The following is a 27,424-nucleotide window of genomic DNA, read 5'->3' as shown; positions in this document are numbered from 1 at the left end:
GATCTCCAGAAGGGCACGGGTGAAGCTGGAGCTTACAGACAGCAGGTTAGAGTGATCAGAGGTCAGTGGGACTCGGTCACAAGAAGCCATGTGGCCGCGCACCAGAGCACAGTGGACCGTGTTCACTAGAGGTCAGGGGGTTGTGGCCCCAAGAGGTTAGTGTTGCATACCCAAGAGCGGTGATGCAGTCATGAGAGATCAGTGGGTCAAGGTCACGAGAGATTGGAGTTGCCCAGCAGAGGTCAGTAGGCCAAGGACAGCAGAGGTCAGAGGCCACACACACAGAATGTGGCGCCTGTTCACTAGAGGTTAGTGATCATGGTCATGAGAGATTGGAGTGTCACACACCAGAGGCTGGTGGCTCACAGTCGCCAGAGGTCAGTGAGTCAAGGAGAGCAGAGGTCCCCAGGCGTAGCCACGTGCCCGCAGCACACACCTTGCTCCACGGGCATGGTCCGGGACTGGATGCTGGGGCTGAGCGGGCCGGCGCCTTTGCTGGTGCGTGCGCGGACCTTGATGTCGTATGTGGTATCTGGCTTGAGGCCGGAGAGCGTCAGATGGGTGTCGGCAGTGACGTTCTGAAGCTCCTGCTGGCTATTGATGTCACGGTACACCACGGTGTAGTTGGTGATGCGCCCGTTCCTCTCCGCCAACACTGGGGGGTCCCAGATCAGTTCCGTGGTAGATGTGGTCAGCCCTATCACGCGCAGGTTTTGGGGGAAACCGCTGGGCACGTCCTCGGGGGTCGTGATTTCCTTCTCAAACTCCTCGCCCAGGCCGGCCCGGTTCTTGGCAGCGAGCCGGAAGATGTAGGTGGCCCCTTTGTGCAGGCCAGTGACCGTAAAGTGCTGGTCATCCTTGCCAAAATCGATGGTGTTGGGCCGCGCCTCGTCAGCTCGGCGGTACTGCAGCCGGTAGCCCAGGAGCTCCCCGGGCAGCTCCTTGGGCGGGTGCCACTGGAGCAGCGCCGTGTTCATGGCCGTGGTGCTGACCATCATGGTGGGCCGTCCTGGGACTGAACAGCCACACACTGGGCTCCGGCCCTGCCCTCCTCTCGGCCCCACCCTCAGCTCCCGACCCCAAACCCTCACTCACCTGCCCCCGTGGTCGTGACAATTTTGGGCTTGCTGCGGGCACCGTCCCCCTTGGTGGTGTAGGCGGCCACGGTGATGGAGTAGGTGGTCTCCGGGGTCAGGCCGCTGATGGTGGTTTCCTAAAGGAGGAGGAGGGGCCCATTCCCATCACAGGAGAGCAAGGAGGGACCAGACCGGGCCAGCCACCCCAGGCACACGGGGCCAGAGGTCTTGGGAGGGGGGCTGTGCGGTACTGGACCCTGCGGGAGGCAGTACAGGCAGGTGGATGTGTGCCCAGGAGGACCCAGCCTTTCCGGGGAGCCACAAGCCTAGGGCAGACAAGCTGCTCATTCTTCCTTTCAGACAAGAACAAAGGGCCACACTGTTCCTTCACTGCATTGTACTGTGAATGACACCTCGTGAGGTCCGGGTACACGTGACACACAGGGCAGACAGCCTCGCACGCACATAGCACCTCGCTCGGCCCTTGTCACACACACCCATGCAGCCTGCGGCTCCTCCTGCACCCGCAGGCGGAGGGCCACCTATAGACACTAAGGCCTGCACACGCACGCCACAGAGGGAGGTGGAGGGGTGGGCCGAGGTGCCACCCTGCAGGACAGAGTAGGACCCCTGTCCCCACCCAGGCCCTGGCTCTGTGAGCACCGTATGCCTTGCAAAGCTTGCTGGGGCAGGGAGGAGAGATGAAGAGGACAGGGAACCCCCCACCCTGGGGAGCATACTGTCCCCAGTGACGCCTGAAAAGTCAGCCAGGGCAGTGTCCCCCTGCCTTGGCAGGCCCTACCCATATGCCCATTTCCAGCCAAGGCATTTCCAGAGACATGCGGAAAAACACCATGGGAGGCCAAGCCACACCACACAGAGGGAACAGTGGGAGGAGGGAGGGGACCACCGCGCAGTGGGAACAGAGCTGTCACCACCAGCCCTGGCGCCCCTCCAGCTCTGAGCCTCAAGTGGGGCTGCTGCAGCCGCCACCAAACCCTCGCAGGCTCCTTCTGCCCTGGCTGGAGGGTCTCCCAGGGCTGGGGCTCCAGAACACACCGATGCCGGAACCCAGCCCCCAGACCCGCCTCCCAGCCTGGGCCTCGAGCAGGTGATTTTTCACTCCAGGGATCAATAAGGCCTAACGATCAGGATCGGATTTAACTCCATCCCCATCTGGCCAGAGCAAGGGCCAGGGCCCGGTCGATCTCGAACACTGGCCTGAAATTGCTGCTTGACAGGCGAGAAGTAAGGATTAGAGAAAATGCCAATCGCTGCTCAGCTCCGGGCTCGGCGTAAATGCCAATTTTCTCCAGATGTGGCTGGTGCCCTGTGGATCTTGCCGGCTCAGGCTGGGAGGAGAGGCGGGGGAGGGGGAGTGTCCCATGAGCCCAGCCTAACCCAGGTCTTGCCCGCGCTCGCACACCTCTTACTTACATAGTCCTCCGACTCCTCTGGCTGCCACTGACCGCGGGAGAGGGAGAGAAAGGGAGACAGGATGTGAAGGACTCTGGCCCTGAGGGGCCTGGCTGGGGGAAGGCTGGTGGCAGGCACAGGCCAGAGGGGTGGCACCCCAGGACCACTCGCCATCCAAAGATCCCAGCCCCTGCCTCACAAGCCCAGCTGGGGGCACCAGGGCTGAGGAGGGGAGACCTGGGGGGCAGAGGGCCAGAGCAACAGGGCACCCTGACATTGAGGGCTTGGAGGGCGCCGCCTGGAGGTGCTTAGAGGGAAAGGCTGCCAGACTTGAGGGGGTGGGTCCTACAGCTCAGGCAGAGGGGTGGGGAGACACCGAAGTGTCTGTATTGTACATGGAAATGGCTGTACGGGTTTGCTGGGAACAGTCCTGGTCTAAGCTTGCTGTCCTGGTATGATCATTCACAACATCTCCTTTCACTCTCAGAAGCATACCACTCGGGAAGACAGATTATGCAGTGTGCTCTAGGCAAGTGATGATGTCCCAGGAAGGGACAGAAAACTGAACCCAGCCGGACACGAAAGCCCTGCCTCTGTGGGTGAGTCCAACCATACGTGCAGCCTGAAGAACACCGGTCTGATCCCGGCCTGCGGGACGGAGGTGGTGTGAAGAGCCAGATGGGGGGGGCAGTTTTGCATTCTAGGGGGGAAATCAGGCTCCACCCCCTCACAGCCCTGATTCTGGACAGAAAGCCCTTCAGCACAGACATGACGCTGGAAGGGGCAGGGCAGACTGGTCAGCAAGATGACAGAAGCTGTGAGTGCCAAGTTCAGAGTCTGGACCCTGCCCTACAGGCACTGGGAAAGACCCAGTTCCTTCCCAGGATGCCTGAACATCAAGATAGGAAGGCACAGATCTGGGCTGGCACTACTGCTGCTGCTGATTCTCAATATGTTCTTCTCCAGGCTGTGGTGCACAGAGGGTGGAGAGAGGAAGGTCCTGGGGCACCGCAGAGCTGGGGGGTGAGAGCTGTCCAGCACAGCACAGGAAGCGGGGCCATGACATCGCCAGACCATGGGGTCCTCTGGTCCAGCCACCTCACAGTGCTGGCCTGGTATCTGTCCAACAATCCCAGTTGCTCCTGTTCTGGGAAGCTGTCTTAGAAAGTCCTTGCAAGGAGTGTGCGACAAGATATGGGAGGAGGCCCTCGGCCGTCCCTCCTGGCCTCGGCCACTTTCTAAGGTGTGGCTGGGCCCAGCCCTGCTCTAGGTTCCTTGCCTAGGGGGATGGGGGATGCCCTTGCTATCCAAGCCAGGCGTAGGTGTGGAGGGCCTTGCAAGGGGGAGGCTGAGAGACAAGAAGGGAAAGAGAAACAGGTTGAGGCAAAACACAGGGCCAGAGGACGGAAGGGATCACAGGAGAGAAGAGAACAGATAGATGAAAATGCAGTCAGCGAGAGAGACAGAAACAGAGAGGAAGGAAAAACAGACCACAGGGATGAAAAGAGACGGGGAGGTGGAGTCAGCGACCATGAGAAACACACTTGAGATGGAGACACATACATGAAAGAGACAAGTCTGCCCAAACAGTCGTGGGGGGCATGCATGCCACTGATGAGGCCTGGGCTGAGCAGATGGTGCTGTGGGGAAGGACAGGCTGTGATGTCCTTGACCAGGCGCTGAGGGGACAGCTGGGCCCTGTGGCCAGGCTGGGGACCAGGCCCCATCTGCTCACCTCCTGGCCTGGAGCACAATGACCCAGTCCGTGTGTCAGGGGCTACAAAGGCGGGTCCTCCACCTTCACTCAGCTTCCCTAGAGCTTGGGCGCATGTTTACCTCCTGTCACAGGAGACTGAGACCAAGAGGACAGTGCCCTGCATCCTATGGCCCAGCTCCCTCCTAACCACTCGGGACCAGAAGGGGGCACCCAAAGAGAAGCAGCTTCTCTGGAGCCGCAGTGGCTGCAGCTGTGCTGCTGGCCCCCCTGGGGCGGCAGGGCCGGAGGGAGCCCATTCCCGGGATGCTTCTGGGTGGGTGTGTCCACTCGCGGAGGCTCCAGGAAGAGCCCTCAACCTGCCCCAGGAATGCAGTCACAGGCCCGCCTTCTCCCCCTGCTCCCTTATCGTTGGGCAGAGTGCGCCCTCTGGGCAGAAAACTGAACCCAGCCAGACACGAAAGCCTGCCTGCCTGTGGGTGAGTCCAACCCTAAGTGCAGCCTGAAGAACACCGGTCTGATCCCAGTCTGCGGGACGGGGGTGGTGTGAAGAGCCAGACGGGGCGGGGAGTGGGGGGAGAGGTTTTGCATTCTTGGGGGGATATCAGGCTCCACCCCCTCACGGCCCTGATTCTGGACAGAAAGCCCTTCAGCACAGACACGCCGCCAGGTGTCGTGAATCTTCAACAGAATGTGTGGGGAGGGAAGTCGTGGTAGCAATTACAGGCCTTTCCCAGGAATCCTGAGACCTGGTCTCTTATCTGAGCTCAGCCACCCCTTCCTGGGAAGTTCTGGCCCGCTCGCACAGTCTCCCAGTGCCCCAGGCTCTCCTTCTGGATAGCCAACCAGTGCTGAGAATATCCTAGGAATCTCACCCCAAGCTCCTGGGCAGAAGCACCATCCCCTGAAGACGGAAGGCTGTAGAGGTGTGAGTGAGACGGGCTGTGAGCCCAGCCCTTGAGAGCAAACATCAGCCCGGCCCGATTCACGGAACTCTGCCGGGACAACAGCCGAAGGGGGGAGGTCACCGCCCCGGCTGTGAGAGGAGGAAGGCACAGCTCGAAAACCCAGCCTAACAGACAGTGGGGGCATTTCCTGCAAGCCACCAAGGAGGGCTTAGGGGTGGGGGGATGAGGCCTGGGGGCGTGCTGACAGAGCTCCACACTGCTGGCACCGGTGGCTGAGCCAGAGGTGACTGCCAGGCTGGGACTGCCACCAGGGCAGGTGGGGCTGGCCGAGCCCTGGGTTGGGACAGCTCGGGCAGACCCAAGACAGAGAAGGGAGTGATCCTGGCAGCTGGCCCTAACCTCCTGGTCTCAGCGCTTCCCCAAATGCCACGGCTTGTCTTGGTGTCACCAGCCCTCTGAGAGCAGGCAGGGGAGGGGAGCGAACCTAGGTTCCAAAGAGGAAGTGAAATGCAACGGTCTCCCCGCCTGCCCGCCGACCCCACCACCTCCCGACCCCACCACCTCCCGGGGGCACACCTGGGCCTCGGCCAGCATGACGTCCTGGATGATGGGGGCGCCACGGGGCTCGCCGTTCTCCAGCCGCACGTAGGTGACCTGGTAGCCGCGGATCTGGCCATGCTGCTTGCTGGGGACAGGCAGCTTCCAGGAGACGCGCACGGCAGTGGAGTTGAGTGGCTCCACCTCCACCTTCCGCGGTGGCCCACTGGGCACTGGGGACCAGGAGAAGGAGGAAGTCAGGTGTGTGGAGAAGGAAGTCAGGCAGGCACAGCGCAGCTCCAGGGCCATGCCTCCACACCCCACTACCCCTGATGCGGTTGCCTTAGACTGTCTGCCCTGCAGACGAACGTGGAGGGCTCCCTCCACTTGCATGGGGAAGAGCCTGGGACTCTGTGACCCTCGGGCCCAGGACTGCCTCACTTGGTGGGGAGGAGGGCCAAGGTGGGAGGTGGGGTCCCAGGCCTTCGACCTGCCCGAGTCAGCACAATCTGTGCTGTCTCCTCTGGGCCCCATGTCACCCCGACGTCTAGTGAGATGAGCCTCACTAGTGTCTCCAGCACCAGTCTCCCTGGTTCTCGCCCTCTTTGGCCTCAGCCTTTTGAGGCTCCCTTGCTTGGGGAGCCCCAGGGCTGGGATTCAGGCACAGGCTGTCCTACTTGCTCCACTTCCCCAGGCGGGGCCATTAAGCCTGTACCGGGAAGATGGGGAGTCCCCCAGAGGCGCTCGGGAGGCTGAGCCCTGGGTGTCCGGTGGGGACATCTCTTGCCTAGCCCAAGGCACAAGCCTCCCCTGCCTGCAGTGTCCTGTCGGGCTGTCCCGTGCATCCTCACCCGTAGCAGGCAGCTCTCCTGTCCCCCGCCCCCTCCCCTCGCCTGTCCCCCGGCGCTGCCTACCGTCCTCGTCGGTGCGGACCAGCACCGGGCTGCTCTCGGGGCCGGGGCCCACGTCCGTGTGCGCCCGCACCCATACCCGGTACTCCGTCCACTTCTCCAGGCCCACCAGGTCCCAGCTGGAGTGCTCGCGGCCGATGCCGTCCACCACGTGCCGCCCGCGGTCCTCGCCGTCCACCGCCTCATAGGCCACTGAGTACTGGGTGATGACGCCGTTGCGGCTGTCGGCCGGTGGCGGGACCCAACTTACCCGGACGGTGGTGGAGCCCACGCTCACACACGTCACCTTCTGGGGGGGTGCGGAGGGGGCTGGGGGAGACAAATGGGGGGGGGAAGCAGGCAGATGGAGGGTGGGGGGCCACAGGCATGGCGAGCGGAAACTCACCCAGGCGGGCTACTCCCGGGGGGGTGGCGTGGTTATTCCCGGGGCCCCTCCAGGCAAGCTGCCATCACTGGCCACTGGACAGCCCAGCTCTCCTGCTAGACCACAGGCTCTCCACACACGCACACAGACATACACGCAGGCCTCTAACGCAGCGCCTCACACATCCACCATCTCATATGAAACACACACGGCATCAGACACACACAAGCCACGGAGACCATGCCACCTTCATCCCTGCTCACGCCTACAACCGCTCACGGCTGTGCCCACAGCTCTCCCCCTCCTCAGGACAAGTGACTCAGTGGCTCATCTGGCGTGAGGCGGCCTAAGCCTGTGTCTGCCTGGACAGGGCGCAAGACCCCTGGGGCAGTCTATGGGAAAGGGCCCATTGGAGGGACCCTCACCCATCATTCCCAGACCCCAGACCCACTGAGGACTCCGCTGTCATCGCGGGGGTGTTCTCATCGTGAGTTCTGCCACCACCCTGCCCGGGATGCCAGCAGCCCCTCACCTTCAGAGCCTTCTCCTCCCTGCACTGCGGGGGTCCTGCCCCAGATGCTGCCACTCTCTACAACTGGCCTCCAACACCCTCCGACAGGCCCTCATCTCATGGCCCAGCTCAGCTGCTCAGGGTGCCCAGCCCACCTCCTGCCCTGCAGCCCCAGGGTCCCCATCTGCTGACCTACTGTCCTCACTGCCCTTGCTATTCAGCTTAGACCCTCACCACTCATACCAACACGCCAAACCCTGAGCTCCTGCCTTGCCTGCAGCAGGCTCTGAATGACCCCATCCCCCACCTTCTCCAAGGCAGCACACGGGGCAGGCAGAAAAACCTGCCAACGCTGGCGAGAGCGCTATGCGTGCCCACGGCTCCCGGGACCATCCACGCTTGTCGGCTGGCCTCTGCTCTCTGCCCGCCAGCCCCCACCACGCCGCCTGACGCAAAACACCTTCCACCACCTCCACACTCCTCAAAACTCCCTTCCTCTCGGCAGATAACCCCATCTCCTACTCTGCAGAGAAAACCAAGGCCTCCGGACAGCAGCTCCTGCATCTGTTACCAAACCCACCACCCGGCCAGCTTTGGCTGCGGGTTTCTTCTTCCTCCACCCCCGGGAAGGAAGGGAGCACCTTCCTGCCCAAGGCCAGCCTCTCCCCTCGCCCGTGCTCTGCCCTCTTCCCCGCTTCCCAAGGTGCCAACTATCCTCTTTTCCACACTGTCTACTCCTTGTGGACACACTTCCAATGACGCTTATGTGTGCTCAAGATTGCCCCATGTTAGTCTTCCTACATCCCATCCTTGGCCCCACAGCCTCCCCTACTGCACCAGCTGCGGTGTCCCCTTTCTCAGCTAAGCCTCTGTCTCTACCTCCGTGTCTCCCACGCACGCCTCCTGGGGCTCCAGTTGGCTTCAGCCCCTCACGCCAGGTCCACCCCTGCATGTTACTACAGCCAGTGGTCACGCTCTGGCCCTGACCGCTCAGCAGCAACATCTGGTCTCCTTTTTGAAACCCTCTTCATCTGACCTCCAAGACACCCCCATCTCCTAGAGTCCCTCCCATCCCTGGTCCTCCTTCTCAGTTGACCTCCAGGCCCAGCTCTGGATCCTGGCCACCCGCCAAGCATCAGCGCCCGGATGGCACACAGCTTCCTGAGCCTGGGGGCCTCGGCACCAGGTGTGCCCCTTGTGCCTGCTTCTGTCTCACTCTCCATCCCAGGGAGTAAGCGGCACCACTCTCCTCCCAGGTCTGCACACCACGTACAAGGCTGCCTCCGAGGCACCCCTCTCCCTTAGCCCACCCTCACACCTAATCTGTCACGAAGTCTGGCCAGCGGGATCCCAGACAGCTCTCAAAACCACCACGACCCCCACCACCAGCTCCCCTAAGCCGCCACCACTTGCCTAGACCGACACACACAGCCTCTCCTGTCTCCAGCGTGCTGTCGGGCTGTCCCTCGATTTTCACCCTCAGCTAGGCTCCTGTTTCTTTAAGCCCTGATGCTGTCATCCGGGGGCTGCTCTGGCCATACCAGCTGGCTGCTCGCCCTGACCACAACCAAGCGCCTTCCTGCTTCAGGGTCTTTGGCACCTGCTGACCCCTGCCTAGGGCTTCCATGTCACCCAAGGAAGCCCCCTCGACCTCTCAGATCACACAAGCTTCCCGTCTCATCTTCTCTCCACTGTTTGTTTCCTCCACGGCACTTTACACAAATATAATTAAAAGCTCATTTGGGTAATTGTGGGTTTAATGTCTGTCTTCCCCACTAGACGAGGACCCCCGCGGGCAGAGGCCACGTCATGGTTGTGGTACTCCCAGCAGGGCGCATGGGCCCCGGCAGGAGTGTGGCAGGTGCTTGTAGAATGAATCCAGGAACACCAAGTCACACACAGAGCATTCACACAATCCCATGTGACATCAGGGGCCTCACAGGACCATCACATGTCATCACACGTGCTGTCTCAATGCCACGACCCCAACCGGCCACACATACTTGGCCCCATTATCACAGGCAGCCTCACAGATGATAGCTCACTGTGGCCATGTGACTAGAGAGGCCATGGGCTCGCGATCTGTCACTGAGAGGGAGAGGTGCAGAGACCCAGACACCCTGAGACACACTGGTTGAGTCCCGATTCTAAGAACAGCCAATGGGCACACCCAGACCCAGCCACAGCGACAGACATCCTCAGGGGCTGCACAGGTGGGTGCTCAGATGTGGACACTCACAGCATCAGTCTCACGCAGGGACACAGTAGCACACAGCACCCCTAAGTGCGTGCACACACAGCCGCATGCACAGTCCAACACACGAGTGCCACATGGTCCCAATGCGGTCTTCTCTCTCCCCCGTGCAGCTGGCTCAGTGCGACTGCCTGGCTCATATGGACTCTGGTGGAGGGGGCAGGAGGCAGGAATATGGGTAACAGGGAGATGAGATGTGGGGATACAGGAGGGAAGATGCCGCTGGAGCAGGTGTGAGACACAGCGAGCACGGTGGTCCCTCCATGGAGGGTGGCCGTGGGCTAATGCGACCAGCACAGAGCGGGTGGGGGAGGAGACACAGAACTTACCTGGGCGGGGGCGGGGCTGAGGGAAGGCAGAAAGTGGGCAGGGAGCAGCAAGGGCAGCAGCCGCCTGGATGTAGACTAGAGGGCACTTACCTGTCCCTCACTTGGGATCCAGACTGAGCCCAGGGCCCAGCGGAACTGACCACCCACCTGGGCGAGGGGAAAGGGTGTGTGTGTGTGTGAGTCCGTGACCCGCTCAGCTGTAGCAGCCATGGCTCTGGGAGACACTTACTGGACTGCGCCGTGCGAGCCTCAACAGTCGGGGTGAAGACCCCCACCCCCAGCTCAGAGCGGGCGGCCAGCTGGAAGCGGTACAGTGTGTCGGGCTTCAGGTCCTCTACGGTGTAGGAGGATGTGGGGTCGAAGGTCACCTTGTGCTGGAAGAGCAAAGAGCGCTCACTGACCACCCTGACCTCAAAGGTCACTCAGAGGTCACCCCCAACACGGGCTGTGGCTGACCCCTGGGGACCCACTGTAGCTGCAGGGCTGGCTCTCTGCCATGTGGCCCACTCAAGAGCACCTCACTGACCACACGGGCATGGGAACACGGACACAGCGGCCTGGGGAACTTGCGGGCTCTGCTGGTGCCACGCGAGCCACAGAGCCGAGGAGACCCAGGACGGACTTAGGAGCTCTGCCCCCAGCACAGGGGTGACGAAGACTACAGAACCACAGAGGCCAGCACGGGTCCCAGAGCCTCAGGGGCTGCGTCCCCATGACTCCAGAATCCGGGAGAGCCTGCCTGGGGGAGCCCAGCACAGACCCCCAGGGGCCGGGAGCAGCCCCCCTCCCTCCACACCGCCGGGTGCGCACCTGCTGGCCCTCATCCTCTGCTGCCCAGTACACCAGCTCATACTTGACGATCCGCTCCTGAGGGGGCAGCAGCCACGAGAGCTGGATCCTGGTGTCTGAGTCCGCCTCGGCCTGGAAGTCCGCGGGCTGGGCAGGCACTGCAACACCCCAGCCAGGCGCTGTCAGCCTGGCCAATCCCCCAAGGGCAGGGGCCCCCAGAGGACGGAGCCAGAGCCTCACCCCACCCCCGCCCCACCTCCCTAGTGGCCGTGTGTGCAGATATGGGCTTTCATCGTCCCAAAGACTGGCCCTCCAACCCCTGGCTCACGGCCTGAGGGACGGGGCGTACCACCCAGCCTGGCCTGCACCTACCTCCCTGCTGCGTCTTGACCTGGATGGTGGGGCTGGGGGGGCCGTCGCCCACGGCGGTGAAGGCCAGCACGCGCAGGCTGTAGGTGATGCCGGGCAGCAGGCTGCCCACGGTGGTGAGGAGCCCGGCGTCCGTGTTGTGCTTGTGCCAGGCGCTCAGCGGGCGGCGGGAGTCGGGGGTGTAGTAGACGCGGTAGCCCCGCACCAGGCCGTTGGGCTCCTCGGGTGGCTCCCACTGCACCAGCATGGTGCTGGCGCTCAGCATGCGCGCCTGCACGCGGCGCGGGGGGCTGGAGGGCGCCTGCTCCCCCGTGCGCGCCCGCACTGCCTCGCTGGGTGGCCCGCGCCCGATGCTGTTCACCGCCAGCACGCGGAAGGCATACTCTGAGAAAGGGCTCAGGCCGCCGATGCTGTAGCGGGTGGTGGCCACGCCGTCCACCTCCTGGAAGGGGCCCTCCGCGCCCGCTGGGCGGTACTGGATGCCGTAGTAGGATACGGGCTCCGAGTTCCCGGAGTCCCACGTCAGCGTGACGCTGGTGGCAGTGGTCTCTGTCACCACCAGGTCAACTGGAGGCTTCGGCAGGGCTGGGGACAAAGCGGAAGGCTCAGGGCTGCCTGAGGCCACGCTCCCAGGAGCCGACCCTGCTCTGGGGTTCATCCAGCCGGAGTGTGGTTGGTGACCCTCCCACAGCCCTCCCCCGCAGAGAATCACCCGAAAAGCCCTCGGTGACCACTGAGGTCACCTGGCGGGGGCTGGTGGCCAGGCCCGTCAGTGCCTGCAGGCGCCTTGGGTCATTCGGTGTCCACCTAAGTCACTTCTAGGACTGCTTGAACCTCACACCAGCCCTGGTGGCTCATGGAGCAAATGGACCCAGAGGTGGCCTGCCTGGGCCCGTGCAGATGGGAGACACACAGGCCTCTGCGGTGCATCTGGGCTAACCCATTGGCAAGTGTGTGTAACGGGCGGGGAGAGGGAAGGGATTTCCTCAGGGAATGGTCCTGGATTTGAGAGAGACGGATGGGGCTGCTGGCCCCACAGACACCACGGCTTGGCTCAAAAGGAGGGGAGAAGTCCCAGGTCCACAGCCAATCCCCGAACAACAGGCACTCACAAACTGAGTGCTGATGGTGCGCCAGGCACTGCACTAGGGTTGAGGACACGCTGTCACACGGTCACATCACTGCGCTCATGGGGTTTATACACCGGTGTGAGAGAGAAGCGATCAGCGAGTGATAATCGTGGCTCTGGTATGTGTAATGGCAGCAGAAAGCAGGCTGCTGAGATGGAGAAAAGTCCAGGGCGTCCTTGAATGGGGTGATTGGGGAAAGCATCCCAGGACTGAGACCTGGAGAGCAAGGTGGAGCCAGTGACGGCAAGGGTGCGGTGAGGGCAGGGTGATGCTTGGGACTGTCAGCCTGCTCAGGTCACAGCAGTGAGGATGCTAGTCTTTATCTTAAAAGCAGTCGGAAGCCACTGCAGGGTGTTTCTCCCTTCTATAACATGATGCTGCTCTGCTGAAAAGAGGACTCACGCTGTAGAATGGGGGGTATTACCAGAGGGGAGAGTGGCAGCAGAGCACCCCAAGGAGTCTGGTTTACATGCGGCTGTTCCATTGGCTCCGGGCAGAGAGAACCCACCCGCCGTGGCTACTGTTCCCCATCCTTCTTTCTGGTAGGCTGGGAAAGCTGAGGGTCCAGTTCTATGGTTAGAGGGGTGTGTGGTGGATTCAGACCCCCAGGGTTCAAGTCCCTGCTCCATCATTTACTTCCTTGTGACTCTGTGCCTCACTTTCCTAACTTATAAAATGGGAACAACAAGAGAATCTATTTCCCAGGCACCACCTGAACAATATAACCTGTGCTTTCTAACCAGCACGGCATCTGCCCCGCAGGGTCCCAGCACCTGTTAGCTCAAATGATTAAGCCAGTTTCTGACAGAAAACCCTCTGTCCACCACTGAGGGCCAGGAGGACTCCCGGGGCTGGACACCAGCAGGGTAACAACCCTCAGCCCTGCCCGTCTCCCAGCAGTCATGCCCCCCTCCCCACCCAGTCCAGGGAAGGCCACAGGCCACGGCCAGCACACCAATGAGGCTCACCTTTCACGGTGACCTGGGCCGTGGCCTCGATCATGCCCAGGGAGGAGATGGCCACGCAGGTGTAATTGGCGGAGCGCACCACGTTGCTGAGCTCCAGCACGTTGCGGCCGACTGGCATCTCGTCCTCCTTGGTGAGCTCTTCCGCCCCCATCATCCACTTCACGTAGGGCATGGGTGCGCCAACAGCGACGCATGTCAGGTTCACACTGCCGCCTGGCATCACCTCCTGGCTGCTGGGAGGGATGGAGAAACGCGGAGCCACGCGGCGCACTGCGGGAGGAGGGAGAGAGGCGCTCACAGGCCGGGCAGGGCATGTGTGCGGGTGAAAGGGCAGGGGCCCCTCATCCAGGAAGCCCCTCTCGTCAGACCCAAGGTGTGGGGTCCCTGGGCCCCTGCTGAACCCCACCCATCCTGCTTTGGGGCCAGAATAGCCCCCACTCTCAGGGACTGTCTGGAACACGAGAGATTCTGCAACCAAGCTCCTGTTTTACAGCCTAGGAAACTGAGGCCCAGGATCACAGGGGAATCTGCGCAAGGCCTGTAGGGGCCACATCCCAGGTTGCGCTCCAGTGCCCGCCTCTAGCTGCTCCCACCCCCGCCCCCACCGAGGAGGGTCTCCAGTGGGGCTAGCTGGGGCACTAGTGCGAGAGATCCAGGCACCCTAGGGTGGAGGGTCCTCAGAGCAGGACTGGGGCAGGGCACAGGGTCAGCCCGGAAGTGACATGGCCACCTTCTCCGAGGCCACTGCCTCCACCTCCAGACCGTGATCCCCGGGGAAGAGACGAGGGCAGCAGCAGGACCACTGCCCAGGACCTCAGCCATGCTCAAGGCAGAGCCTGAGAACCCAAGAGGAGGGGCTGCCTCCAGGAGGGACTGAACAGGGGCCAGAGTTCTGAGCAGGCCAGGGACGTGGTCCGTGGGCAGGATGGGCATGACGATGGCAGTAACATGATGAGGGTGCCAAGCAGACGGCTTCCGGCACCAATGGACAGGGTCTCAAGGGGGAGGGTGGCTGTGCCTGGCCACAACCTCCAACCTTGGGCTCCCCGGGAAAGAAGCTGTTCTGCGCTTCTCAGTTCAAGGTGCAGCCTGGAGCCCCCACCCCGCCTGCCAAAGTCTTGAGCTTGGTAAAGACATTCGGAACATGCAGAAGGAGGGAAGGCAAGCAAAACCTAGCCATGGGCAGACATGCTTGGCATGCAGACAGGGCATGCAATTGGTGGGCAGAGGCTGGGGTGTGTCCTTCCTGGGCACTCCTACACGCAGGGCTGAAGAAGGCAGGCAGCGAGGCTAAGATTAGACCCAGAGGGGATCACTCAGGGTGCAGGTCTCTGAGGGTCCTTGCTGGGGAGCCCAGGCATGCAAAGGATCCATGGTGCTACATCGGGAACACCTCCACCACAGATGCCAGACTGCTGCTTGCTCAGCCCAAAAGCATGGAATCAGAGCTGGAAGTAACTGCAGACACCACCTGGTCCAACCTGTGACCTCACTACACAGAGGTCAAAGCTGCAACCCCCAGACCAGACATCCAGCGAATCACCAGGTCCTGCTAACACACCAACTAAAATAGCTTTCCAACACTCTCACTTCTTGCCAAGTCCACAGGTGAATGCCACCTCCAAAGTCCAAGCCACGGTCCTTCCCTGGATTGCTGTGCTGTGTTCTCCGTGGCCCCTCCTGCCCTGGCCATTCCCAGACCTGGTCACTGGCCCTTCACAAACAGCCGGCACAATTCCCGTATCTGTTCACATTACCTGCCCTGTTAAAAACTCACGCACGGAGCTTTGAATGACTCCTCAGCCCTCGCTTTACTCAGCCTCCACTGTACCCACGCTGCCTCCCTCCGAAGCCTCCAGGCAGAGCCAAAGTACTGCCAGAGCTATGGCCAGCGCCAGGGGCCGAGTCTACCTCCCCTGGTGCCCCACGCTCGCTGGGGTGTCAGTGTGCCTCCTCCCCATCTTCTTAGAAGAACCACCTCAGCCCCCAGTTTTGGTTCATGGGCTATGCGACCCAGATGTGGCTCAAGAGATAGAACCTTTGGCCTTTTGTGAAAACTATTAAGACACATGGCTTTTCTTCTCCGCTTCTGGTCTCTAACCTGGGGGGGTGGGAGGCTGGGGACCACCTTTCACAGCACTTGAAAGGACCTGCTTGAGAATAAAGGAGCTACTGAGGAGAGTAGAGGTGGAGACAGAGACATACGAATGCCTGGCCAAACTGTTTAGACACCTGGATCCAGCCCTGCCTGACGCCAATCTACCTCCATACTTTCAGTTTTGGAAGACACGGGGTTCCGTGTTTGGCGTTAAGCTGATAGAAGCCGGGCGTCTGCACTGGGTGCACCAGCACCGTTCAGGCAGAGCAGTGCAGTGTGGCAGGGGCACAGGTGGGCCCCGGGGGGCACGGCTGGCAGGAGAAAGCCACAACAAAGAGCTTCCTTTGAGTACTCCCCACAAACAGCAAAAGGTGAGGCTGGGAGGCTGGGACATGGTGCAGGCATTCCCCAGGCTTTGGTGATGAACCTGGGCACAGGTCATGAGGAGCGGCATGCCCACTGGTGGAGATGTAGCCTGGCTAAAGCAAAAAGGATCACTAACTGACCAACTCTCTCCGTGCCTCTCCTCTCTGCCAGTGGCTGCCCCATCTCCTCCTTGTTCATGGGCATCCAAATGGGTCTGGGGGGGAAGAGAACCAAGAGAACCACTCTCGGGCACCTCCTCTGGGCTGCAGGTTTCCACGCTGTGGATGCGGGCACCTCCCAGTTAAAGAGGTGGGAACCGACAGCTGATACTCAGGGACATGTTTATAACACATACTGGGAGCAGGTCTGTGGGATGAGAAGCTAAGGCCCCTTTGAGCCCTGGCTCACAAGGTGAAAAGAGAGACCCAGGCGGCTCCATGAAGAAGCTTCTGGGTCTGTTGAGGCTGCCGGGAGAACACTCTCCAGTTGGCATGAGGATGGGCCGCAAGCCTGTCAGGGACACACCTGCCAGCTTGACGGTGGTCAGTGGCAGAATCTTGGGACCCAATTGGGTCCCTGGACATGAGAACAAAGAGCCCCAGGGGAAGGAAGTAGGTTGTTGGTGGATAAACCTTAGGTCTCAACCTAAGCTGTGAAAAAAACTGACAAGGCTTTACCTCAAACAGTCCCGGAAGACAAGGTCTTCTCGCCACTGCCAGGAAATAAGGGCCCTTGGGGAACTAACATTGAGAAGGTTTTGTTTTTATTTTTAATTTCCCCCCTTCCAGATGCAAGTGGAAGGGAGAACCCCAGGGGCTAAGGATGAGTGAGAGGTCAGAGGTGAGCTTTAGGATCACTCCTAGCACCAGGGCAGGGCCTCAAGCCCAGCACGCTCCAGCAGGGCACCTCCCTTCATAGGCCTGCTGGGCTTCAGCCAACACAAACAGCCTGGACAGGTTTCCCGCAGAGCAGACTCATCCTCCCCACGGTGTAGGAGCTAGGACCACAGAGAGAAGGTGGGGGTCACAGAGGCAAGTGACCACTTCCTGGGATCCTGAGTATCTGTGGAGTCCTGAATTCTGGATGGTCACCCCCCTGTCCCAAGCGCCAGGAGGGGTTGCTGCCTCCCTGCAGCAGTCTCACCGCCACTCGCCCTGCTGTCACTGTCACGAGACCTCCAGAAGGGGCAGGACTCGCCCTGGACTCGGGTCTATTGACAGCAGCAGCAGCAGGGAAGGAAAAACCAGGGCCGGGGAAAAATGCACTTAGGGTCTAATCTTGAGCTCCAACAATGACGGTCTATTACTGTTCCCCGAGCATCCTTACTGCTGACATTTTATAGACAATTTCCAAAACAGGGCCTTGCCATTTCTGGATTATATTTCAGCTGTAACTTTTAAGTCTAATTATTTGAGCTGACAACCCCCTATAACAGGGCGGTGTGGCGCCTGGAGGCATCGGCATTCAGTGGAGTGACAGCCTAATCGCTGGGGGGAGGCAGCCCCGCGATCGGCATTCACGCGCGGAAATTTCTCTGATGAAAATAACACAACATTAAGGAGGGGATAAGGGGCAGGATCCACCGTATCAAGATAAAATAACTCTTTAATAAATAACCTTGTGGCTGCCGCAGAGCAGTAATTAAATGCCGGCGCACTCGGCACACAGTTTTAAGTAAAGCTGGAAAAATGTAAGATGTAATTATCAGCACCAAACAAATTACCAGCACGGCAAATCCCCCCTGGAATATTTAGAAACTCATTTCTGCCTTCCCATTAAATATTTGTGTACATGCCTATTTTTGGTGGAACCATGGAATGGTAAAAGGAGAAGGGACCAGGGACCAGGAGGGTGGGGGAGGGAGGACAGGGAGAGGCAGTGGCAGGCTGGGCTCTCTCTGCTGATGACCGTTTTCTGAACTCGCCCCAGTCAGATTTGCCCGGTCAGCGAAACGGTGTAACTGAAATGCCCCAGAGCTCAGGAGCGCATATGATCATGCTCAGGGCTGGTATCTGAGCCAAGGCTGCAGTCCTCCTCCCGACAGGCTCCTTCTCCTCGTGGAGGAAACCCAAGCCACAAAGAGAACGCACAGGACACCAGGTGGCCCAGGTCTGCTCCCTGGGGCTTCGCCCAGTGGACAGGAACGCCTCCTCTAACGGCTCAGACCAAGGGACACAGGAAGGACCGCTGCCTGTGTCCTTGCCCCTCGGCCCCTGCCGCTGGACCGAGGGCGGGGAGTAGGGGCCTGGCCCTGAGGGTGTGAGACTGCTCTGGAATGGGCTGCTGCGAGGTCTCCAGGAAGCCCTCCCCGACCCACGGCCGCGTTAGAGCTGCTGCGAGGCTCACACATGGCTCTAAGCAGCAGTTGACTGCTCGGTCAGATGTGAGCTCCTGGTCCAATGCCCAGCACCCAGTGTGGGGCCGAGGAAATGCCAGCTGTCTGGGAGAAGGTGGGAAGCTTGGACTGGGTGGGAAGGCCCTCATCTGGATCTAGCTGGAGAGGGAAGAGACCAGTCAATAGGACGCTTCCTCAGTGAGCCAAGGTGATGCCACCCACCCTGTGCCCCAGACACTAAGCTCGGTGGGCGCAGCATGGCTGCTGTCCATCCAGCTTCCGGGAGGTGCTCAAGGATAGTACAGACCCTGGAGGACGTTCACCCTGGGCTGCAGGATCTTGAGGGGTGAGCTCATTCTAGATTAGCCTTCCCCTTCATCTTCCCAAAGGTTTCAGCTGAGCTCTAGCAAATGTGGATTTTAAGCAGGGGTGGTGGGGGGAACTGTGGAGGGCCCCACAGGTGCACATAAAGCTCTACAGCTCTTACAGAGCCCACAACCACTTCTGAGCTCCACCTGGAGCAGACAGCTGGCCTGGCCTGGGCACAAAGGCAGGGCCCAGTCTTGTGCCATGCACCGTGCCCACCCAACCTCCCCAGCAGGGGAGCCCAGCTAAGGGGACATGCAGACACGTGGGGTGGTCAGGGACCCAAGCAGCAGAAACATGCAGGGCAGGGGGGCCTGCCCACCCACCCCTGGTCCTGCCCGCCTGCCAGCTCAAACAATGGGAGTGCAGAGCCTGACGGGCGGGCAGGCCTGACTGGGGCGAGCCTGAAGAGCTGACCGAGCCCGCTGGTCCCTATTGACGGGGGCATCCCGTCGATGGGCGAACTGTAGATGGATAAGAAGTGAAAAGGACCAACCTTCTCGCTGATCTGAGAGATGAGAGTTTGGGTTGATGGCAGAGTGCGATGAGGATGAGGAGGGAATAAAAAAAAGACAAGGAGAAACACAGAGAGAGTAAAAACAGGCCAACCTTCATCTGCCCACACAGCACGGAAACGAGACAAGACTCTTGTGCCCCACGCACACGCACGTGCCCACAGGTGCGCGCGGACCACACCGCTCACAAAAGACTCAGGACTCATGGAGGACACGGGTGGACAGGGCTGGGTCCTGCCAGCAGGTGCCAGGCGCCAAAGGGCAGGACAGGGACAGGTGGGAGTGTGGCACAGGCAGGCCCCCATGCCTCACGCACACCCCAAGGCTCAGACAGACCCACTGAGCTCAGGGCCCACCCAGCCCACAAATCCACCGAGGCACATGGGCCACTAGAAACCCGCCACCTTGAGGAAGCCCCACGCTGCATGGCCCCAGAGTGTGAGGAAGCTGGTCTAGAGCCTGTGGGGAGAAGCCACGGAGCTGTTGCCCCGTTTAGAGACAGCTGCGGCCCAGCGGCCAGGTCCCTGCAGAGAAGTGGGGAAGGGCGGGGGCAAGCAGGCCAGGCTCGGTGGAAAGGGTGGCCCCTCCCTGGTCCCTGGCAGCTGTGCGTCCTAAGAGCTAGACAGGAGAGACGCTGTGGATGGAAGGAGCGAGTGAGTCACTGGGGGAGGTAGTAGGATGGAGAGGTTGGTCCACCAGGCATGCCTGGGCCTGCTAGACCGTGGGTGGAGCTGCAGGCAACTGAGCAAAGTCAGACGAAACTGGGTGGTGCAGCCCCCATGGTGCTTTCCCAGCGGCGGCAGCAGCTACTGACTACCCAGCACTTCCTGCGTGCCCAGCACCGGGCTGGGAGCTCTGCACGCACAGCCCTATGAAATGCAGCCACTGTAGGTCTGAAAGAGGCGGTGGGAGCCCCGAGTCTACGGGACAGAGGAGGGGTATGAGGCGGACACTGGAGCCAAATCCGAGGAGGAGACGACCTCGGGCCCCGTGGACGTGGCAGAAGAGAGTTAGAGATGGATGGAGACAAGAGCCAGAGTGAGGCTGTCCATCTGCAGTGTTTTGTAATGGAGGGGAGGAGGATTCCCCCAAGCGACACCGGGCAAGGTCTGGAGACCCTGTGAGCCGTGACCAGGGGGTGCTATTGTATCCAGTGGGTCGGTAAACACCCCAAAATGCACAGGACAGCCCCACACAGCGAAAGGTTACTTGGCTACAAATGTCAATGGTGCTGAGGTTGAGAAACCCTGAGCTGGTGTCCACACTGACCTTGATGCTAAGGCTGAGCCTAGGGGGGCCTCCCACTGGCCTGGAGGGTGACAGGTGCCCTGTCGACGGAAGGTTTACCGCCGCTCTGCTGGGAAGCAGGTGGGCACAAGCCAGCAGTGGGAGCTTTCTTCATGCGTGCCCACCTCCAAGAGGGGTTCAGGATACAGAGCTGGTGGCCAGCACCACAGAGGCCATCCCAGAAGAGTAAGGGTCTGATGGGGCTCTCAGCACTGCTGGGGCAGAAAGCAGGGGCTCTGCCAGGACCGTGATGAGGAGCGGGGGGGGGACCCCAGATCCCAGGGTCCTAGCAGCACAGCTTAGGGTTCTGTCCTAGGACTACAGGGCAAATCTCTCTCTGCAAAGCAGGGTGGGTATGGATTCAGGTGGGGCCTGGCTATCAGACACGTCCTAGGGACGGACTGAGGGCTGGCCCCACAAGAATGTGTGTGTGCCAGTAAGAGGGAGGGACAACCAAAGTGAGGCTGTCCCTATTTTAGGATTCCTAGCAAGTGGGGCTAGAACTAAAAGAACACCCAGATTCCCGGCCTGAAAGGCCTGTGGAAATGGGCCCGGGAAGGCAGCTCAGGAAGACCTGTGGAAGTGGAGGATGGGCCATGGCAGGAACCAGTTAAGAGTGCTGCCTGAGCCCATCACGTGCGACAGTGAAGTTCCCACAGACAAGGAGGTAAGAGCCCCTGGTCAGCGCTCGAGCCACCAGCTACAGCAGCTGAGCTCAGCACATCCAGAGACCCACTGTCCCGCCTCGGGCTGAGGCCAGCGTGATAGTGACTTCAGAGAGCGCTGCACAGCCAAGACGGTGACGAGGAGCGCAGCCACCCCAGCTCTGGGCCTCCTGCCTCAGTACGGTGCCTGCAGCTCTGCCCGCCCCTCCTCTCCCTGGTGCAGCCATATGCAGTGAAAGACTTCACTGCTGAGGCCTCGAAACTCGACATTCTCGACACGATGGTCTTCTGCAAGAAGTGCTGGGTCAGGCCCACACAGCCGTTGGAACAGTCTGGGTGGAGGAGGGAGGTCTCTGAGGAGGGTCGTGTAGTTGCTCTTCTCAGAGGGGACTCATTAGGACCTTGCGCATTGGTCAGAAGCTCTGCTGGGGGCAGTGATGGGGGGAGTGAAGTGAAGTGAAGTCACTCAGTCGTGTCCGACTCTTTGCGACCCCATGGACTGTAGCCTACCAGGCTCCTAGGTCTGTGGGATTCTCCAGGCAAGAGTACTAGAGTGGGTTGCCATTTCCTTCTCCAGGAGATCTTCCCAACCCAGGGATCGAACCCAGGTTTCCCGCATTGCAGGCAGACGGAAGGCTGTGCAATTTATGACATACTCATCTTGGCTATCTGGGTGACCTGCACGCTCCTGGCCTCCATGCCCTGACGCTGCTCCTTAAGACAGGCCCTGGGGCAGCTCCAGGTGAGCCCTGAAGAGCAGAACACCTGAGAAGGGGACCAATGGGGACCTCCATCCCATGCCCCCAATTCTGTTGAGGCATCAGCCCCTCTCTGAAGCCCCATTTGCCCATCACCTGTGGCCTCTTGGGATCTTGTGCCCTGACAGCACAGCCCCTTAATAAGCTCACGGTTGATGGCCTAATTCTCTCTGGTCTGCCTGACCACGTGGCCCTGAAAGGTGGGACAGGCCACTGCGTCTGCCCTGCCCTACGCTTGACCTGCGTGGACAGGCAGACGACACCCGCTGTGAAGCTGTACTAAGCACTTAGTGTGATGAAATCATCACTGCGAAGAAGCGGCATCCACTTTCCTTTAGAAATCCCCCGAGGGGAGACGGTTTCACTTTTCATGACGCCCATCTGTGAAGGAGGATTAAATGGGGGATGGTAGGGGTAGGAGGGGTGCCAAGGGCCCCTCCTGGACACTGTGCACACAAAACCCAAAGTGTTCTCAGGAAGGGGCAGGTGGCCAGCTTTGGTTCCCCTTGGGCTGTGAGCATAACAAGAGACTGGACAGGCCAAAACAGCCCCAGACCCTCTCTGCTGGGCAGCTGGACTTGTGAACACGTGACCCACACAGTCCCAGCGAGAAACACCTCAAATGCACGAGGTGCCCACCTGCAGCGGCTCAAAGATGCCTGGGCCTGACCCCCCCTACACAAGGGTCTGAGGAGGGCATCGCACTCCTGATGGGTCCTGATGACAAAGCACAGCTGGCTCCTCCCCCAGGAAGGCCCAAGGCAAACTTGGTCAGAAGGCAGGTACACCTGGCCTGAAGCCCACCCTGCTGGGCTGGGCAGGACAGACTCAAGGAAGACCAGGCAGGTGTGAATATGTTCACACACACAGTCTGCTCGGAAGGCTCTAGACTCTCGTGGGGCTCCAAGCCCATGAGGCAGGACCTATAAGAGATACAAATGCTCCCAAGAGCGGCTGTTCCCAGAGGGCCTGCGGGAGGAAGGCAAAGTCGGGCGGATGTTAGAAGCTTGCCCAGTGGGAGCTGCTGCTGCTACGGCTGCTGCAGAGAGAGGCGAAAAGGAGGAGAGACAAGGCCCATGGCAGCCCGGTGGTCCACACCAAGGTTCTGGGCAGCAAGCCCGGCAGCTGCGGCTTGCTCCATAGAGTCAGGCAGGGCTGGGCACCACCTGAGTCCTTACCTCGCACGTATAGGTTGGCAGGGGCCGAGTAACGAGTGCCTGCAGAGTTGGTCGCCACACACTCGTACTTGCCTTGGTCCGACTCCTCGCTGCTCTCAATCTGCAAGGCACCTGTGGGGACACAGAGACGGCGGTCTGGCCTGGAGCCTGAGGAGGGGTCTCGACAGCACCCGAGGCTCAGGTCGACCAGATGTGGCAGGCATCAGGGCCACACCTGGCGCAGGTGCTGCTTCTGGGAAGCTCTCCCTGACAAGCCCAGAGGCCTCCTGGACGGAACCGAAGGTCATGCTCCAGATAGCAAGCCCACCCCACTCGCGGTCTAGCCGGGCCTGTGGGCTCAGTCAGGGGCTCCACCCCATCCCCCAACTCCACCAAGCATCTGCCACACTCTGGCCAATACACAGTACTGGAGCCTGTTTGCTAATGAGCATCCCCAATCAGAGCATCACAGAACCAGGCGTGGGTGGGAGCAGCTTGGAACCCACGAGTGTGCGATGCCCTTCTCGGGCAAGACCTGAGACTCTACCGCCCACCAGAACCCAGAGGAAGGAAGGGCTGGCCCTGCGGGCCTGGTGCCCAACAGCCTCTGTTCACAGCACCCCTCCTCCCCCCTCTACCTCCAGCCCCGCCAGCCCCACCCATTCCGGCTCCTCTCCTCAGCCTGGTCCCTGCTAAAGTGCTTCGACCCACCGCGGCTCCTGCATAATTCAGGAGGCTAATGGAGGCTGCAGCTCCCACTCGGGCCAGCGCCCTGAGGGGCTGCTCTGGCCGCAGACGGACAGATAGGAGCCAGGACCTGGGGGTGGGGGTGGGGGATGGGTGCTGAAAATGACCCTCACAGAGGGCGGAGGAAAGGGCTGGCACCAGTCCTGGCAGGTCCAGGTGCCAGGTAGGGGAGGCCAAGGCAAGGGCGAGGTGGGAGACGGGGGCAAAACCAGGCCTTGGCCACCCCCAGCCCGGGCAGTAAGTGCCCGAGAACACTGCTGCTGGAGGGGGTGCACTGGGCGAACCGTCGTGACAGGAACACCCCGAGACACAAGCAACACCCGCTCCCTGGAACAAGCTGACAGACAATCACACCCACGCAGGACGCTCCAACGGACAGTTAACAACCCCACAGGACACAGCCTGACAGAAACCCCTGCCTACACAGACCTACCCCTCCCAGAGCCCAGGCCAGCTGACGGTCACACCCACACAGGACGCAGACAGAACTGCCTGATCCCGCCTGACCCAATGGGACAGGAGCCACGAGGAGGAGCTCTCGTGGCCCAGGCTCCGGGGGGCAGGGTCCCTCTGCAGGTCTGAGCTGTAACATGTAACAGCCTCTTCACCCTGATACCTCTCTTTCATCACCCAAATGCTGGGCAGCAGGAGCGGCTATAAACACTGGAGGTGCGGAGAGCGATGCTCAGGCTCGACCCCAACGCAGAGGGAGAAAGGGCTGGCCTGCTCTGTGGTCCTGGTCAGCCCCCCCCACCAGCGTCAGGGAGCATGAGGACCCAGGACACACGCCAAACACCCAGCTCCTACGAGAGCAGCCCTGACAGGCACCCAACAGGTCATGTTTATGGGATGGATGGACGCTGTCACAGAAAACGCTCATTCAAGCAGATGGGGGTCAGGCCCCTGGCCAAGGGGAGAGGGGGCTGCATGAAGGTCAGTTCAGCTGAGGGTAGGGGGGGGCGTCCTGGCAGCTGGTGCCACAGGAAGAGAGCAGGAAGTGGTACCTGGGTGGGATCCTGGGTGGAGGAGGAGGCTCCCCTGCATTAAGAACCAGGACTGCTCAGGGGACCCCATGCAGACCCTGAGACTACTGCACACAGAAACCCCCAAATCTGGAACCAACACCATGAGCCGGCAGTGGGGGCCTGGCCCCATCTTCTGTTCTGGAAACAGCCTGGCCCTGAACTCTGAGGGTCTAGAGGTGCCTAAGGATACTGAGAGGCGGGGAGAAAACGATGTGAATACCAACACTACAGAAGCCACCGTTTTACAGGATGTCTGCTCTGGGCCAGACCATTCCCAGTCCTCCCCCTCTGCTCTAGCCATCATGCCCCCTGAGGCGCACCCCTGGCCTCAGCCTGAACAGGAGGAAACAGACTTTCGAGAGAGAAACGGAGTTTTCAAAGGACATGAAGTTGAGTCAAACTTGAACATGGCTCTTCATGGATCTTTGAGTCCAGTCTGGGCTTGGAATCCCAGAACGTAGGGTCCTGCAGCATGCGAGCAGCGGGGTTCACAGGTCAGGGGGTCACGCTACCCAGGACCCTGCTGATTTCTGTTGGCATTCCAGCTTCTGTGTTAGTCTTAACTGCCTGTCATTCTTGGTGTTTGCTGGACTAAGAGGTTTACAGGGGGAGCCTCATTCTACCACAGGGCTGGGTGTTGAAGGGGGAGCTAGTAATGACTGAAGGCCCCAAGACCAAGGAGGTTCTTGAGATGGAAGGCAAGGCTTGGTCATGCTCCCCCACCTCATGGGAAGATTCTCCATCTCTGGCCAGCCTTGAAGACCAGGGCCTGGCTTCCCTGCAGGAGCCAGCAGAGGCCCTTCTGTCTGCGGGGCTGGCCTAGAAGGCCTGGTCAGTGGGCTTGCAGCCCCAAGGCGGGGATGAGCCGAGTTATGTCCACAATCCAGACTTGGAATGGATGAGTCACAGGAAGGGATGGCTGAGAGTGGATGTGTGTGGTGGCCGGTGGTGCTGAGGGGCCGGAGCTGGAGATGAGGAGGCTGGAGAGGTGGGGATGGGGGAGGTGACAACGGGACGGGACGGGATGGAGTGGTGGTGACGGCGTGGCGAGGCGTGGCGTGGCAGATGCACGGACAGCATTCTTACCTCTGATTGGTGAACCACCTGGCGAGGTAATTTGAATGCAAATAAGATCAGAAAGAAGCATTAGTACAAAAGGAAGGAAAGCCACAAAAAGCCAAATCAGATAAAATAAAACGCGAGAGAGGGCCTTAATAAATACATGGAGAAATTGAGGTCTGGCTAAGGCCGCTGCAGGTGGTATGTGAGCAAGCGCCAGCTGCGTGGAGGCGAAGCTGTGTTCCCCAGGTCACTGGCATGGCTCTGAGGAGGGGGGCAACTGAGGCTAGGTCAGCAGGGCTGGGGGGGGGTGACAGGAATCAGGACGGTGAGGCAGGGCTCCTGAAGACCCCACTGGCTGAGGTCAATGGAGGGGGAAGGTGAAGAGAAGAGGCGATAACCCCACCCTGCAGGGACCCCTAAGTGCACAAGATTGAGTAGGATTTCAAAACAGAGGACTTACCCAAAGCAAAGCATTTAAGCAGACAGAAGAAAGGGCTAAAGGGAGGGCTCACTTCAGGCCACTACCAGACCAGCCCCTACAAACACACACACCAGCCCCCTCCTCACCGTCGGGTGGCAGATCCCTGTGAGGTCACTCAACCCTGCTAAACAGAGTGACTGCAGAGTACCCCAACCTGGCTGGTGAGAGGCAGAGGCCATTCCTCGCATCCCTTTGCCTGCTCATTGCCTTGTAACCTTGGGAATCAGCAGCCTAGAGGCCCAGACGCTCACCCTGCAAACGCCCGGTACGGGGCTATTATCAGGTCTGGACTGGCTCCCTCCCCAACAGCAGCCCCTCTCTCCGGCTGCCCCATCCAGAGGAGTGGGGGCCTATGGGCAGGTCCAGGTCAGCGCTGTCCACCCTGCCCCTCTCTGCCCACTCCTGGGGAGGGCAGTGTGCTGGAGACAAACACTGATTACAGCTCATTGACCCCGACAACACCCACTGAGGAGGAATTATCCATCTTGGCAAGAATGAGGAAATAGAGGCGGAGGAACATCAAGTGCTCGAAGCCCCAGGTCACACAGCTTATGAGGTGGCAGGAACCAACCAGGGCTGGCTCACAGCCTTCCCACTGGACCAGGCTGCCTCCTGCAGACACAGAGGCTAGAGAGAAGGCACAGGCGGCGCTGGGACCTGGGCAGTGAGTGAGGCGCACAGAGACGGTCCAGGGAGAATCATCGTCCTGGTGATCCTCCAGGCGTGGTCCACGGACCCGCAGGGTCCCTGAGGCCCTTTCAGGGGTCTGCAAGGTCAAAGCCGTTTTCACACTACTGAGAAGCTTTTGGTCTTTTTCACTCCTGTTCTCTCATAAACATACAACGGAGTCTCCTGGAGGCATCAGGATGTGATATCACAACAGACCAAAGACAGAAGCAGACAGGAGGATCCAGCTGCCTTCTATTAAGCCCTAAATTAAAGAGATTTGTAAAACTGTAAAACAGGGCTGCTCTTCTCCCTGAATGCTTTTGTTTCACAAAATATAATTATTTTCCATTAAAAAATGTTGTTTATGTTAACACGTAATGGGTTTTAAAATTATTTTAAAGTGGATTAATAAATATTTAAAATCTTCTTGGTCTTAACATCTAATATGGCAAATACTGATAAATAATCCACACAAACAAAAGCTCTTGGAGATCATCTGATATTTACAACCAGGGGTCCTGAGACCACAATGTCCACAGGCTGGTCTACTCCTACAGTGCAGGTCTGCAATGAGAGGGGGAGGGGTGGCCACCTAAATGCTCCAGGCCTGGGACCCC

General features: G+C 60.2%; 1 protein-coding gene across 10 annotated transcripts in view; it reads right to left on the bottom strand.

Annotated features, from left to right (window-relative positions):
- The window catches only part of PTPRF (protein tyrosine phosphatase, receptor type F), an 84,373-nt gene that overhangs the window by 17,774 nt on the left and 39,175 nt on the right, over positions 1 to 27,424 (bottom strand). For 2 of the 10 annotated variants that reach the window (XM_018042909.1, XM_018042923.1), the window contains exons 7-16: positions 22,845 to 22,955; positions 13,277 to 13,546; positions 11,182 to 11,763; positions 10,831 to 10,967; positions 10,250 to 10,394; positions 6,566 to 6,871; positions 5,691 to 5,884; positions 2,514 to 2,540; positions 1,096 to 1,213; positions 437 to 1,015 (exon numbers count right to left, since the gene is read on the bottom strand). In XM_018042909.1, the coding sequence (XP_017898398.1) occupies positions 437 to 1,015; positions 1,096 to 1,213; positions 2,514 to 2,540; positions 5,691 to 5,884; positions 6,566 to 6,871; positions 10,250 to 10,394; positions 10,831 to 10,967; positions 11,182 to 11,763; positions 13,277 to 13,546; positions 22,845 to 22,955 (2,469 nt within the window). The remainder of the gene's footprint in view (positions 1 to 436; positions 1,016 to 1,095; positions 1,214 to 2,513; positions 2,541 to 5,690; positions 5,885 to 6,565; positions 6,872 to 10,249; positions 10,395 to 10,830; positions 10,968 to 11,181; positions 11,764 to 13,276; positions 13,547 to 22,844; positions 22,956 to 27,424) is intronic. The other 8 variants (XM_018042916.1, XM_018042929.1, XM_018042947.1 and 5 more) reach the window with 6 other exon arrangements.

The sequence above is a fragment of the Capra hircus genome, chromosome 3 (genome assembly GCF_001704415.2).
Source record: "Capra hircus breed San Clemente chromosome 3, ASM170441v1, whole genome shotgun sequence".
Lineage (NCBI taxonomy): Eukaryota > Metazoa > Chordata > Mammalia > Artiodactyla > Bovidae > Capra > Capra hircus.
Note: the sequence above shows the minus strand (reverse complement) of the source record. Positions and strands in the feature narration are given on the sequence as shown.